Source organism: Mya arenaria, chromosome 15 (genome assembly GCF_026914265.1).
Source record: "Mya arenaria isolate MELC-2E11 chromosome 15, ASM2691426v1".
Lineage (NCBI taxonomy): Eukaryota > Metazoa > Mollusca > Bivalvia > Myida > Myidae > Mya > Mya arenaria.
In genome coordinates, this window is record NC_069136.1 from 22,401,172 (window position 1) to 22,416,368 (window position 15,197).

Sequence of the window (15,197 nt, forward strand, 5' to 3'; positions counted from 1 at the left end):
GTATTATTAAACAAGTTACCTAAAATTTATACACATGAGCCTACCCAGACTTTTATCAATTTAAGGCGAACAATATAGTTTGGTGCCAAAAAATATAAAAAAATATTTTAATTTCTTTTCATGTTTAACTCATTTTACTTAAAGGATTAAAAACAAAAAATGATACAGTTTAAAACACATTAACCTAGGCCCAAAAAAAAAATAGATGTGTTTCTGGTGGCCCGACCGACCGTATTTTTTTACCGCCGACCGTAATTTTTTTATGACCCTTCGACCCACGCCGATGATGTTCTCGGGTTCAAATGATAATTAAGACGACAACGATATTAAAATTCGTAAATGTTAGACGGCGACGACACAAACTATTCGCCGATACTTTAGCTTAGTGTCAAAATGGCGGCGTTAACGGATGATAACAATAATATCTCATCTTTTTTGATCGCTATAGAGCTTGCGGCTTGCGAACACAAGCCGGGATCAAAACAAATCAAAAAAGTCCCAACAAATGCTACTATCCGAAATATTTTTGAAGAAATCCATGGTCAAGAAAAAGGGAAAATCGACGCACAAGTTTCGGTAAGAAAAAAAACTAAAAGTGTCTCGAGTCTTTGATGATTATTCAATATCAAAATAGTACATAAACACAACATACAACATACAACAAATACATGAACTGCAAACAAAATAAAATCTGTGCTTCAATATGGCAAAACATGACAAAATTGATAATTCAAACATTAACAGATTAAAAAAACAAAAACAAAAAAAAAAATCCCTACCTACCGACCCTCTTTTTTTTTACCATGCCACCAGAAACACATCTATTTTTTTTTTTGGCCCTACATGAACGGGTTTCAAGAGCAAAGTATCCACAGTTTCCCCATTTTAAAAAGAGCAAAATTATTGCATAATTTTGTATCTGTACCTTAATCATAAGCCCTTTTTTGTTCTGATCATAGAAGTCAATTATAGTTCATTAAAGCTGCACTCTCACACATATACCATTTTAACAACTTCTTTATTTTTTGTCTTGGAAAGTGCAAATTCTTGTGTAAATATCTGCAAACCAGTGATAAAAGATTGCTGACAAAAGATCAGATCGCAGATTTTCATATTTCCGTTCGAAAATAAATGTTTTATGGCTTAAACCATTACTAACGGTTTAAGAAAAATGCATAAAACATCAATTTTTGAACTTAAATATAAAAATCTGTGATCTGATTTTTTGTCAGCAGTGTTATATAACTGGTTTCCGTGGATTTTCGCAAAAAAAGCCTCGTTCCATGACAAAAAATAAAAAAGTTGTCAAAACGTTCAATCTGTGAGAGTGCAGCTTTAAAGTCAAAAGAAATAATTTCGCATCAACCTATATTGTTCACCTTGAAAGCTCATAAAGCTATAGGTAGTGTTGGGAATCGGTTGCAATTTTATTATTTCCACTCAAGTAACCGATTATCGATAGTACAATCGTTTTTTAAAATACTAGATAGTACCTGAGTTGTAGTTTTATTCATGTACAATATTAAACTCTTAATCATTATATGCATATACCTTTTGTCTATGATTGAAGTTATTAAGTGTTCTGGTATAAAATATAGTTCATTTTCTTGCTCATTGTGGCTTTCATCAGCCATTTTGTTAAAGATAAGTTCTGAACACTTACTAATATTTTATTTTATATTTTTTTTTTTTTTTTCGATAATCGATCATAACTAAAAACTATTGATTGTCGCCAATTTCAGGCTCAACCAATCGATTTTCGATTATAATTGATCATCGGAACATCACTAGCTATAGGTAAACATTTGGCTCAGTGGAAGTAAAATGGAAAATATGTTCGAACAAAAAATAAATCCTGTTACATATACTGTTGTTATAGCCCATGTGCTACCTATGAGCCCCTGTGCAATGGCCAATTGTAGTTATAGAAAATTGAATTAAGCTATTTATCAATATGACAGAACCAACTCACACTTTCAAGAATGGCACGCTCAAAAATATCAATCCTGCGGGTTTCCAAGGCGATTCCGACCGCCTGCTTGTATTGTTTATCATCAAAGCATCGCTGGAACATGCGGTTAACAATCGATTCAAGTCGAGAATCAATTGGTTTCTGGTCTTCTTCCGAGCTTTCGGCATTGGCAACCCTTAGTTTGGTGTAGTGGTCAATGCACTTTGCTGTAAGATAAAAAACATCGTTGTTTTACTAGTGTTGGGAATCCGTTGAAGTTGACTATTTGACTAAAAAAAATGTTTGCCACCAAAAATTAAGGCAACTGAAATTTTTCGTCTGAAAAAATTACTACTTTGCTTATTTCACAACTTGATTTATTCCAGCACAAAATGGTGCATAATTTCTTGACAATGAAAATTGCCCTTTAAAAGGAATTTTATATGCCTAACTAAAAAAAAAATAATCTATTTTTGAATGCTAATGTTGAGATAATGACCGTTATCTGCAGATAAACATGTATCCGCCTGGCAGCAGTGTCACTGTTAATGTCACTGTGACCTTGACCTCAAATCAGTAGGGGTCATCAACTGGTCATAGGCAACCTGCCCATCAAGTTTGAGGACCATCAGTGCAGGCATTGTCTTGTTATCTCTCTGACAAGTTATTTCTCTTTCAGGGTCATTGTGACCTTGACCTTTTGACCTGATGACTCAAAAAATCAATATGAAGCCTTCTACTAGTCACGCCCAATCTTAATGTCAAGCTTGAGGGCAATAGGTCTAAGCATTGTCAAGTTTTCACTGGGACAAGTTTTTTGCATTCACAGTCAGTCACCTTGACCTTTGGAACAGTCATTGCCCTTCCCTCCCAACATGCCTAAGATAGTTCTGGTGGAAACCTTAGGGGTCATCCAGCCTCCATGTCAAGTTTGTAGTCCATAGGTCCAGTCATTTTCAAGTTTCCACTCAGACATGCTTTTCCAATTCATTGTCACTGTGACCTTGACCTTTGACCTCAAAATCAATAGGGATCATCTACTGGCCATGACCAACCTCAAAGTTTGAGGTCTGTGGGTCCAGGTGTGCTCCAGTTATCACTTGGATAACCTTTTTTCGCATTAAAATTCACCGTGATCTTGACCTTTGACCTGATGACCTCAAAATGAAAGGGGTCTTCTACTAATCACGCCCAACCTTCAAACAAAGCTTGAGGTCCATAGGTCCAAGCATTATGGGGTTATCTATTGGACAAGCTTTGATCAACCAACCTACTGACCAACACATTGACTGACCAACATTTGCAAAGCAATATATCCCGTCTTTTTTGAAGGGAAGCATCATGAACAGAATCCTTCATTCCTTTATTGAAAATAAGAGAGAAAGCTGTCACTATAGGTAAGGGAAGTTTCTATACATGCAAGAATACAATTTCCTTACATAAAACTTAAACAATTTAGAATTCGGATGAAAACATTCTCCGAATACCATGTTTATCACAATTACTTGTTTTTTTTCAAAAGCCTATTCTGTATTTTTTTCTTTTCAAACATTTCCCAGAGAAAAAATACAAATTTAAGCGAAGATATTATAACATTACTATCCCTACCAATAGTGGTTTCGACATATTCTGTTGTGTCGTTGACATTGAATAAAGCACCAGCACCAAGCGCGTAGGTCAGGGAATCCGCAAACGAGCCTAGATGGTAGTATACCTACAAAACATGGAAACATTTGATCAATCACAGTCACCATAAAAGCACATTAGAAGATACCAAGAGTTGTAATGCTATTCGCAAACAATTGAGATAATATACTTAAAAAATGTCAAACTGTTTTCAGTGTTTTTTCTTTGGTCGATATAAATAGGGTGCTAGGAGTGATTTTGTACAGAGAGATTTTCAGCATAAATACTGCACTGTTACAAACCCCTCCCAAGCATGAAATTGTCCTTTTGATAGTTGCACAAATGCCCCCCCCCCCCCCCCCTCCCCCACATGACCTTCTTATTTACTTGTTCTATAAGTCAAAGATTACAAGGAGCAGTTTTCGTAGGAGACATTTTCAACAGTAGAACTTTGTCTGTATTCATAGAAAATCCTAATGAAAATTCAAATTTTCAAATTTTTGAAATTGTGTTATTTGAAATCTATCTTCTATCTATCTTCTCTTCATTAACTTTATTCATATGAGTTCATAATTTTCACCATTTTCATGCATATTTTTGTTGCGAGTTTTCAGCTTTATAGAAAAAAAGGTACAACAGGGTTCATACAGCAAGTCAGGCTTAAAATTCAAGGAGTTTTCAAGGACTAATAATTGATTTTCAAGGACTATCTTTACTCGTTATCAGTTAAATAAACGACAAATGTTTAAAAGTTTTGGAACAAAATATAAAATTTCCACTTTTATTTCAATGTTTTAGAACATACAATTTCACCCAAATTGTCTATAATTGCTTAAACTTTTCATTCATTTCTACAGAAAGGCTATCTCTAATTGTCTTTTTTTCTTTTGCTCTTCTCCTATTACAATATGCTTCCGTTAACAACTGTAAGTTGCCTGTATTTTCGGCTTTTTCAAACAGACAATCAGCATTTTTTTCCAAATGATCTATGTCATTTGCAATTGTCACTTTTTTCTTCTTTATTTTTTCAATTTCCTCCAATATTTTTTTCCTTTTGCCTAACTGAATTTCAGTGTTCTTTTTTTCTCGTTCACTCTCTAAATAGGCCTCATACTTTAACCTAGATGCTGCACAACTTACAAGAAGTTTGTTTGTAGAACCAGTAGAACTATCACTTTTCTTAGTGGTAAACATGTCCAACGTACAAGTTGACGGCAACATATTCCGTTTATGTTTGTCTGATTTCGCGTGGCTTTTGATCGCAGACTCGCCCATAGAACTTATATCAATGACTTTGGAGCAAAGTTTGCACATTGCCTTGTGCTTGTTCTTATTGAAGACGCACGCCATCTTGGAAACCAAAACGGAAACGGTTTTGTATAATATTTTATATTGTGAAAATAGCAACGCAGGCAAAACCCCGTACACTATCAGTACCGATACACTGACGTAAATTCTCTTTCTTTAAGCGAGACCTAAACTAAATCGAACTATTTATGTAAAGTTTCTACTTTCTGTCTTTCTTACTACGAACATAAAATACGCAGACAAACTGATTTTTAAACTTGAAAGGAAATTTAAGGACCATTTCTTACTTTTTAAGCACTTTTCAAGCAGTTTTCGAGGCAACAATAAAAATCAAGTAGTTTCAAGGAGTTTTTTTCAAATTTAAGGACTTTTCATCTAGCAGCCCAAAATTCAAGCACTCTTCAAGTCTGTGCGAACCCTGTACAATATTGCTATTTAAGATTTTTGATGAAAAAGCTAAACAAGTTTAAAATTCTTTAAAACAAATCATGAAAAAACATCATTTTAAAGGCTATGTTTAAAGTTAGTTTTCTTATATTTCTCCTGACATTACCTTTGAAGCAACAAGAGCAGCTAGTTCTCTCTGTTTGAATGCTGTTTCTTCGTACAAAACCTCACTGAAAAAGATGGAATCAGCAAAAATGAAGTACAATGTATAGGAATAGTCATGCCAGGTTGACCTTTCAGAAAGAAAAGAGCCTCTTTAACTATTATATATATTATTATATTAAGCTTTCAAAATATCATAAAGCAGTTTGATGACCAAGCGCCTGCCGAACGCCTTACAACACACACTATCATAATAAAAGGGGCATAACTCTACAATTCTTTAAGATCAGTGGTCAAAATCAACAAAAGCCTGCAAGCCCTGCACTGGTTAAATGCCTTCCAGAATTGCCCCTAATTGCGGGCGCACAGTCCTAGGGTGGGAACAGTTTCCGAAAATCTGTTCATTTACGATTATAAATGCATTTATCAGCATTTTTGGGTGACATTTATGGCTAAATAAACTAATTTCATAGAGAAATGTTGCCAAAATGATGGTTTTGTTGATGATTCCTTCCTAACATCACAAATTATCACAACTCAAAAAGAAATGCACATGCTTTATTCAAAACTTGAAAACTCAGTCAATTTTATGAAACAAATTTTCCCTCAACGGTCTATTTCCCAAATTGAACAGAAAGGGCCCTGCGTTTATCAACATGACGAGTCTTACTACAACAAAAGGCATTCATTGTTGAACAGACATAATGTCTGAATGGCATATAAATTTTTTGGTTATCACAAATATCTAACTTTTTCTGAACAATGGTTTTCTCAAAACAGTCTGGTCCTAAATACCATTCGAGAAATATTCTTAACTGAGTTTCGTGACTCTGATGAAATTGTGTCATCATATTTGACCAAGTGACCTAGTGTTTGTGACCGAAGATGACCCATATTTACACTGGTCCTAAATAACATACTGAGAAATATTCTTAACTGAGTTTCGTGACTCTGATGAAATTGTGTCTTTATATTTGACCAAGTGACCTAGTGTTTTTGACCCAAGATGACCCATATTTACAATGGTCCTAAATACCATGCTGAGAAATATTCTTAACTGAGTTATGTGACTCTATATTTGACCAAGTGACCTAGTGTTTGACCAAAGATGACTCATATTTACACTGGTTTTATATATCATGCTGACAATTATTATGATGAAGTTTATAAATATCTGATAAAAATTGTTGTATTCAAAAAGTGGAAAAAAATCATGGAAAACTATTAAAGACAATGGAATGCCCGTCTGGCCAATTTTCGCCAATGTGTCCCTGATTTAAGGGGGAATGTGATCCTGCTGATCTCCTGATTAAAAAGTTCAGTGTCGAGCCCTGCACATCTGATGATTCTAAACATAGAATCAATTTGGCATGGCCTTAACCAAAGTCTTTATTTTTACTCACATCTTGTCAATGGATTCTGAAATCTCCGCCCAGAAAATGTCCACAATCTTGTTCAGCTTTTCCAGTGCAAACACCTGATAACAAAAAGAATTCATTCTGGTATATATAGATGACCAAAACATCATTATAGTTCAGCATTCAAAGTTTCAAAACAACACAAAGTTTCATTGACAAACAAAGTTAGATATTCTGAAAATATGTAACAATATAGATATGTTTTTGATTTATAATGTGTTTGAGATTATCATTCGGTTTTTATATTATCTATGTTCAAAATAATTGAGAAAAAAAAAAAAAAGTTAGATATACAGTACACTCCACGCGGAACTACCACTTTCCGTTTTCCTCGGCGGATTTTGGTCATCGCGGACACGACATCCAATTGATCATAATCCTCTTTCCTCGGCGTTTTTACTCGTTCACCCACCGAGGCTGATCAGTGGACTGTATAATTACAATCGCCGCGTTACTCGGAGGTAAAAACACCGCGAAACTCGGAGGAAAACCGATAAGAATCTCCCACTGTATCTAATTTTGTTTAATTTATTTGATATTTTTTGCTACACCCGTAATTATTTATAAAAATAATTTATTTCGCATACCTAATTTTTGGACATCCAAAGGACATCAATCATAACTTTCACACTTACCAAGTTTCACAGACTAAGATTATCTACCTAACCGTATACGCAACTGTTGACAAGTTAATTAGTAAGTAACCATCCTAAACGATGTATTGCATGTAGAAAGAGGAAGTGTGAAATATTTATTGGAGAATTAAATAAACAGCAAGGGCAATCATGGGATTAAGAAAACAAAGACATGACATTTTTGTAAAACGATCTGCCAATAAACTTTAAGACGTGTACCACACTTGTAGACTGTAAGAAGCAGTTATGTACAGTTGTACTTATTGAATCATCAATAAAAGTCAACACATTCAATGATTTATAGGTAACTAATTAATGTGATGAAATAAAGTTGGAAATGCAATACTTAAGTTACATTCGAAAACACCACTCAGACACATTAATCCTGCATAACAATATACATGCTCTCCATGAGATCCTCGTGGGTAAAACTGTGAGTTATGTGACGTCACACAGTGAGACTGTTTGATCTGAAGCCGATAGAATGTGTTATTCATTTCAATGCATGTATACAATGGTGTTTAATGGGATTTTAATTAACTTGATGAAGGATTTACACTTATATGCGTAATGAACAAGTTTAGAACCATTGATAACTACGGATAAATTAATAAGTGGTAAAATGCAATTAAGAAATAATGACCGAAAAATATTCACACTTACAAAGTTCTCAACACCTTCATTACTCCAATCTAATTAAGTTCTCAACACCTTAATATATAGTAAGAAAAAGATGACAATAACAAACACAAATACACGCTATGGTATATCTTTTAATTACATAATGTGAAAAACAACATTTGTTTGACGATGCTGATGAAAATTGATATGGAAATTTACAATAATTGTTTTTAAAAAGAAACTGACTGTACTTTGAAAAAATTAATTATTTAATACTGTTTTAACAGAGCAATGTACTGTAGTAGCTATGCACAAATCGCCGAGTTCCGCGATTAGGTCAATAAATCGATAAGATCACCGGCGCTACCGGCAATAAAACCCTCCATAGAAAACGATTAACTCGGTGCAACTCGGCGAAATTTAGCGAGGAAAAAGGTTGCGTACTCGGCGGAAATCCTCAATAAATTAAAAACGCCTCCGAGTCACCGAGGAAAGTGGTAGTTCCGCGTGGAGTGTACTGTAAGGCCAAAACAATTAAATTGGCTAGGGTTACATCCTTTTCAAAAACAGGTAGTGTAGGTAGGCTTTTTAAAAAAAATTATTAGGCTTTATATAAGAACATTATTTTCATCATTGGAGAACAGTGTTAAAGTAATATTCTGTAGAAAGCATTCAAGGTTTTAAACTACATATTAAATAAAACAATAGGGTCTGCGCCTATTTTGTAGGTATGGTCAGGTAACCTGGAACCAAATGGGTTTTTTAGGCTTAAGTTTAAGGTTACCTTAAGCTGTGGCTCTGTCTCATCTAGCAGTGAGAGTACCCCCGCTGAAAGAAAACAAAGATTTATAATTCTTACGTGGGGAGATAACTGAAAAACGTTATGACTTAAACACATCCCAGTCTTCCATCGGGACACTAAATAGCGTTTCACTAATCTTTTACCTACATTTCTTGACAGTGCATGTTAAATGATATTATTATTTATAATACTTCAATTGTGACTATAGTTATGTCATGAATCTATAAATAAACAGGTAATTTCACAGTGCACAGTATCGAAGTTGCCCAATTAACTATTCGGCCTAGAATTTAAAAATCATGCGCATGCTGACTAACGCTTCTGTTTTGTTGTTTTCATTATCAACAAGGTCAGAGGAGAGAGATTTATTGTCGCTACAATCAGTGGTCGAAAAAAACACTAGCCCACAAGCCCTGCACTGGTAAAATGTCTTCGTAGCTTGCTCAAATTCTAAATGTATACAGCAGGACATGTTCAAAAATTTGATGCCAACCAATAGCATAAGAATTCGGGCTAGTTCATCCAAAAGTCTAATTTTAATGACAGTTCAATATGTAAAATCATCTTGATAATGTGTCAGAACCACCAAATAAAGTTGCCAACTATGATGTCTTATTGATGCGACCTTAGAGTTGTTACAGTATTTAAACATTGTGCTACAAACAAGTCATTACTTGATGAATTTTTACATATATAATATGGTTTATACTGGAATTACAAATTAAATTACTAAATATTGACACTGCCTTTGTATGTTGAACTAAATATTAAAACAGGCTTAACAATGAAAAAAAAACTGTAAAAAAAGGTGGATGGGAGTTCTGATATCAGGAAGGAACACTTGGTTCAAAATGTTGGTGGCCCTTTGAGATCCCTTGGAAAAAAAGGTTAGTGTAGACCCCTCTAAAGTAAATAAATAAACAGAAAATGAATGTGTTTGGATATTACAGGTAAGAGTGTAGCCCAGTTGAAATTCTGATAGTTTTAGGGAGACAATTCATGCAGATTGATTTTAATTTTTTACTAGTTATAGATTATTGTTTCCCTTAGACCATGATATGTTATATGGTTGAGTGATTTCTTTAAAACTGGTCAGGTGACTGTAATTATCATTGTTGCAAAGATTTTCCCTCCAGTATTGAAAATGTTTGAGAAGTTGTGGAAGCTTTTGATTTGATTTGGTCAAAGTAAAGGAAAACTATTATGATCAGTATTGTTTGCATTTGATCTTTTAACTATTCTATTTATGTTTGCAATGTGTTGGAAATGCAATCCTGAATTTAGCAGAATTGTCAGGCTGAATGATGCATTTTTGTTGTATTAGACTTTTGAGGATTGGTTTAAATATAGCATAACCTGCTAATTGTTCTTTACATTTAATATTGCATTCATGGTTTTGGGTTTTCAGTTATAACCAGCATGGACTGCATTCACCTGAGAGATGTATGATTGAGAGTGAGTACTTCAATCCCTCAGACTTGGTAGGTGATTGTTGTAAACTGTCTTGTACATGTTTGTTTCTTGTATATGTACATTGTTATTTCGTTGTATGTGTTATGCCATTGTAACGCCACAAGACAATTACTCGACGTATGTGTAATATCAAATTTAAGTAATATTAAATTTAAGTAACGCATATATATTCTTTGTTTACTACATGATGTTTATTTTACAAGAACAGTTATATATGTATTTTAATAAGTATTGTTACTTTTTTCTATTTTCAGAACGTGCTCTCTTATATTATATGGATAACATTCATTCGAACTATATGGATATAAATGTATATCATATCTGAAATGGTGCAATAAAGATTAAAACGATCCCGTGCCTTTCTAACATTCCCATAAGAACTATTTGATTAGCTTGGAAAGTTTAGATTGGTTTACAATACGAGCAAGCCAGCATTAAAAGGATTTCATTTCTTTTTAAAAACCTATTCATATTATCAAATTAAAATTTCAGCTTTTATTGATAATTCAGTGGTGAAAATTATTCTGCACTGATAAACCACTTTGATAAAAATAAAATATTTTTTACTATTCATTAAATTGATTATTGGTACCTATAAACACCTTATGATTTGATTACCATGTCCATCCCGTCAAGTCACTGACTACCGACAAGTCACTGACTTGACGTTAAGTTTGCAAGTGAAGTCAATATTTATTTATTAACAAAGCATCGCATTTTTTTAACTATCTAGGACATGCCCGTTATCTTTCCACTCAATATACCTAGCGCTGGGATCTGTCATTCTTAGCTAGGAAATGAACACGTGGATATGGACGCATAGAGTCGCCAACACACAAATTGTCCAAGTCTCTGAAGCGGCTGTTTATATGGACTACTTATAACATTGATTTTTTTTTCATTAAATATGGAAATCACAGAGGGGACTAGTAACATGTCTATAAACAATCAATATTGAGATTTTTTTTAAGGCTTCCAGTCAACAAATTCATATAATCATATAGACTTTGAATGAACAAGCCCGAATTCTAAGATACGCACACGGGCGGGTGGGGTAGACCACATCCTTTTATTTAAACTTCACTTAGACGATATAAAACCGCTTTTTAAAGTTAATAATGTAAAAAATAACTTCCAATATACCTGCAGAGGTGATGTTCATTCTCATTTTAAACCTTTATCCTTTAATAGCTAAATATAATGAAATAAATATAATAATGATCAAGCGTTTTTGTTTCGCCGGCTGATTCACAAAATTTGACTAGCTTGATTGACGCTTCACAAATCAAAATAAGTCTTTGGCTGATAAATAAAAAATATATGATAAGCAAGAACAACGTATTAAAGGGAAACGGACAAGACACTTTTACAAAAAAATCATAATTATATTCGAAAAATGATAATTAAATACCAAAATTTTAATCGATTAAGATATTGAAATTAATAGAGTTTGATAGACTGGTACCCTGTGTTACGGCATTCGGAGCTCCTCGGCCATTTTATCGAAAACAACCTCGGATGTATGCCGGTACATCTGTTGAAGTAGTTCGTAAAATTTTGAATTATATCATTATTTAAATGTAATGTTTTAGAGTCGTATTTATTGATCTAAGTTTAAATTTATTCTCATTGAATTGTATTTTAGCAAACATAATGAAGAATCCCAAGAGTTAAGTCACAAAGTTTAACTGCTAAATAATACGCGATCTACTTGCAGCGGACTTAAACGTACCACTTTTTGAGGGTGTAAACCATCCAAATACATCCGAGGTTGTTTTCGATAAAATGGCCGAGGAGTTCCGAATGGTGTCACGGCTGTCAGACTTTTCCACCCCAAGACTTTTCAACCCCTTTGTCATTTGTGAAATCAAAGACTTTTCAACCCCTTTGTCATTTCAACCCCTAAAAAGACTTTTCAACCCCACCTTAAACAAAGACTTTTCAACCCCTAATAAACGAAGACTTTTCAACCCCTTAATATCTCATCTTTAGATGGTAAGTACAACAATAAGCTTAGTTTAAACATATTTATTTTACAACGATTGTGAAACAAGTTATTACAACATTATATTAATCACTCTATTTGGCACGATTTTACGCGAGAGTGTGGTCTTGTGTTGTGGGGGAAACTGGAGAACCCGGAGAAAACCCACTTGTCCGGCTTGGTGACCACAAACCAAACTCACATACGCCCAAGCTGGGAATCGAACCCGGGTCGCCTAGGTGAGAAGCGAGTGCGCTAACCACTGCGCTAACCGGACAACAATAAGCAATAGATTCTGAAAATATTTTAAAAATCATGAATATATTAAGAAAAATATATAACAAACACAAAATATACAATTCTTGAAACACATGATAATACAATCATCCATTCAATATTTTCATGGAAATTAATAAGAAATGCATTACTGTTTCAATTGCTTGGAAATAAACCTCCCTTACCTCCCTGAGGAAATCCTCACACAATATATCATGTGCATTTTACTGCTCCCACAATTAATTGAAACAGAAAATATTTTCTTTATGTTTGTCCAAACAACATAGAACTTAAACATTTATTAAGAAAAAAATGAGTTGAACTTCAAATAAAATTCTTCATATTATCTATATTTAGCAGAGAAAGTTTAAGAAATACAAAAGTATACATTGAGTTCAAAGTTGTTCAAAATGCATTATACATTGAGTTTTAAATGCTATCAAATTACCAAAAAAAGAATAACATAGAATAATAATTATATAAAGCCAGGATGAAACATTTTTAAAGAGTGAATAAACAACATTATGCCAATTATCAAAAATATCCGGAAGAGAATAAACGCTCTATATCATTAAGTGCTAACTGCTTTTCAACTGTGTTGATAAAATGAGAAACATTACTTGGTGTAATATAAGATTTTATAAATGTTTTCCTAAGGTAATAAACATTCTATTATGAAGTGGTATATATGTAAAAAAATGTTATAAGCGTTGTATTGTTTTATGCAACTAAAGAATGGAATAAAGATCACTCACCCTTTAATAAGGAAGACGTGTGACATGGTCATAAATTCCTAAGGGATTAAGGGGCTTCATAACACCTTTAATTTAGGTTATAGTGACTTGAAAGTGACAGTTAATTAAAGATGTTTTACCCTGATGGCCACCATTCCAAACTATGAGCAGCTTGATAAATATTCTTCATTTTAACTTATTGCCCTACCCCCAATTCTCAGAATAGTTAGATAATACATAATTGATTACATTATGAAAACAAAAATCGGACTGTACTGAAATAGCACCCTAACCTTTTTTAAATTGTAATTTAAAAGCAATGATAGATTGATAATTGTTAAATGGAAGTTTTTATCGGTGTTCTACATGTGTTTATTTTCTTTTGCAACTATTAAATTTTGTTACTTAAAGAACAAAAGTATGGTCATAACTTCGTCCATTATATATGTTCATTCGGCAACCAAGCATCAAAACCTTACTTTACTTAAACATAATTATGTGTATGGTTCTAAGAATTACATAACCCAACCCAGAAAATACAATTTAACGTATTAAATTATGATAAATTATGTGTATGGTTTCCCGAGTTTCATAACCCAATCCAGGAAATAAAATTAATTTTAACTTATTACACTACAATAAAACATTATTAAAATGACACCTTCAATGCAATTACTTTCTTTTGCAGTTATACAATTATTATGTTATCTAGACAACAAAAGTTTGGTCAAACACATTTTTTATTGTATTTCAATAATGATGTGTTAATTGATGTGTGCTCTAAAAGCGTAAAAATTACAATCAAATTTATTTCCAAATAATGTGTTAAGTTTTATGCAAAAAAAAAAATCAAATGATGCAGAGTAGGGGTTGAAAAGTCTTTGATTTATGGGTTGAAAAGTCTTCAATATGGCTATTAAACTAGGGGTTGAAAAGTCTTTGATTTAGGGGTTGAAAAGTCCAAACAGGTAGGGACCTGAAAGTCTTTGAAATAGGGGTTGAAAAGTCTAAGGGTTGAAAAGTCTTTGTTGTCAGAAGGGTTGAAAAATCTTGGGGTTGAAAAGTCCTGCTCCCCTGTGTTACTATCTATTTATGGTAAAAAGAGAATGTCAATACCAATCTAGAATCGGGCATTCGGAACTGCTCGGCCATTTCCACGGCCTCTAAACGCCATCTCCACCACTTTACGGTGGTGCAAAGAAAAAGAGCTGTCGACACTTCCGTGGTGTGCCCTATGTTTACATGAACAAACGTGAGTATGATTTATATTTTATTTTATAATTTCATTTAACGGACATATTTCGAAAATCGGAGAATGTGGTACCGTGTAAGAACACTTCTACTGTAGGCTGGATACTATTTCGTTTCAATATTGTGCAAACTGTGGTGTCAGGAGCGTTTCTCCCGAATCGGACTTGTGCATATTTTGAGATCTGATTGCATAGCAAGTACATTTCGGTGCTTACACACCCCGTAAGAACATTCTCACGCATGCAAACATAACTGTTATGTATAGAACCTATGCCGGAACACAACAAAACTGATAAGCACTTCTTAAAAAGGAAAAATGCACATATTTATAAAAGTGGTGGCGCTGTTGCCCTAGTGGTGGCGCTATCGAGTATGTTTTGCGCTTGAAGTAATATAAAAAATAGCGCTTTTTGGATGAATACAACAGTTGCTGTGTTTATCATTCATTGAACATTATGCAGGTTATGCATATTACTTGTGGAAACAAAAATCTACGCGAACTACCTTAACCTTACTGAAAACTATTTCGAAAACAAATGGCTAGGTGCTGTTAATTTTACCATATAACT

General features: G+C 33.6%; 1 protein-coding gene across 1 annotated transcript in view; it reads right to left on the minus strand.

Annotated features, from left to right (window-relative positions):
- The window catches only part of LOC128220482 (26S proteasome non-ATPase regulatory subunit 1-like), a 213,745-nt gene extending 202,073 nt beyond the window's left edge, over positions 1–11,672 (minus strand). Inside the window, exons 1-6 of the mRNA XM_052928892.1 lie at positions 11,527–11,672; positions 8,893–8,936; positions 6,838–6,911; positions 5,439–5,502; positions 3,560–3,665; positions 1,973–2,178 (exon numbers count right to left, since the gene is read on the minus strand). Of these exons, the coding sequence (XP_052784852.1) occupies positions 1,973–2,178; positions 3,560–3,665; positions 5,439–5,502; positions 6,838–6,911; positions 8,893–8,936; positions 11,527–11,551 (519 nt within the window). The 5' untranslated portion in view covers positions 11,552–11,672. The remainder of the gene's footprint in view (positions 1–1,972; positions 2,179–3,559; positions 3,666–5,438; positions 5,503–6,837; positions 6,912–8,892; positions 8,937–11,526) is intronic.
- Between the last annotated feature and the right edge of the window lie 3,525 nt (positions 11,673–15,197).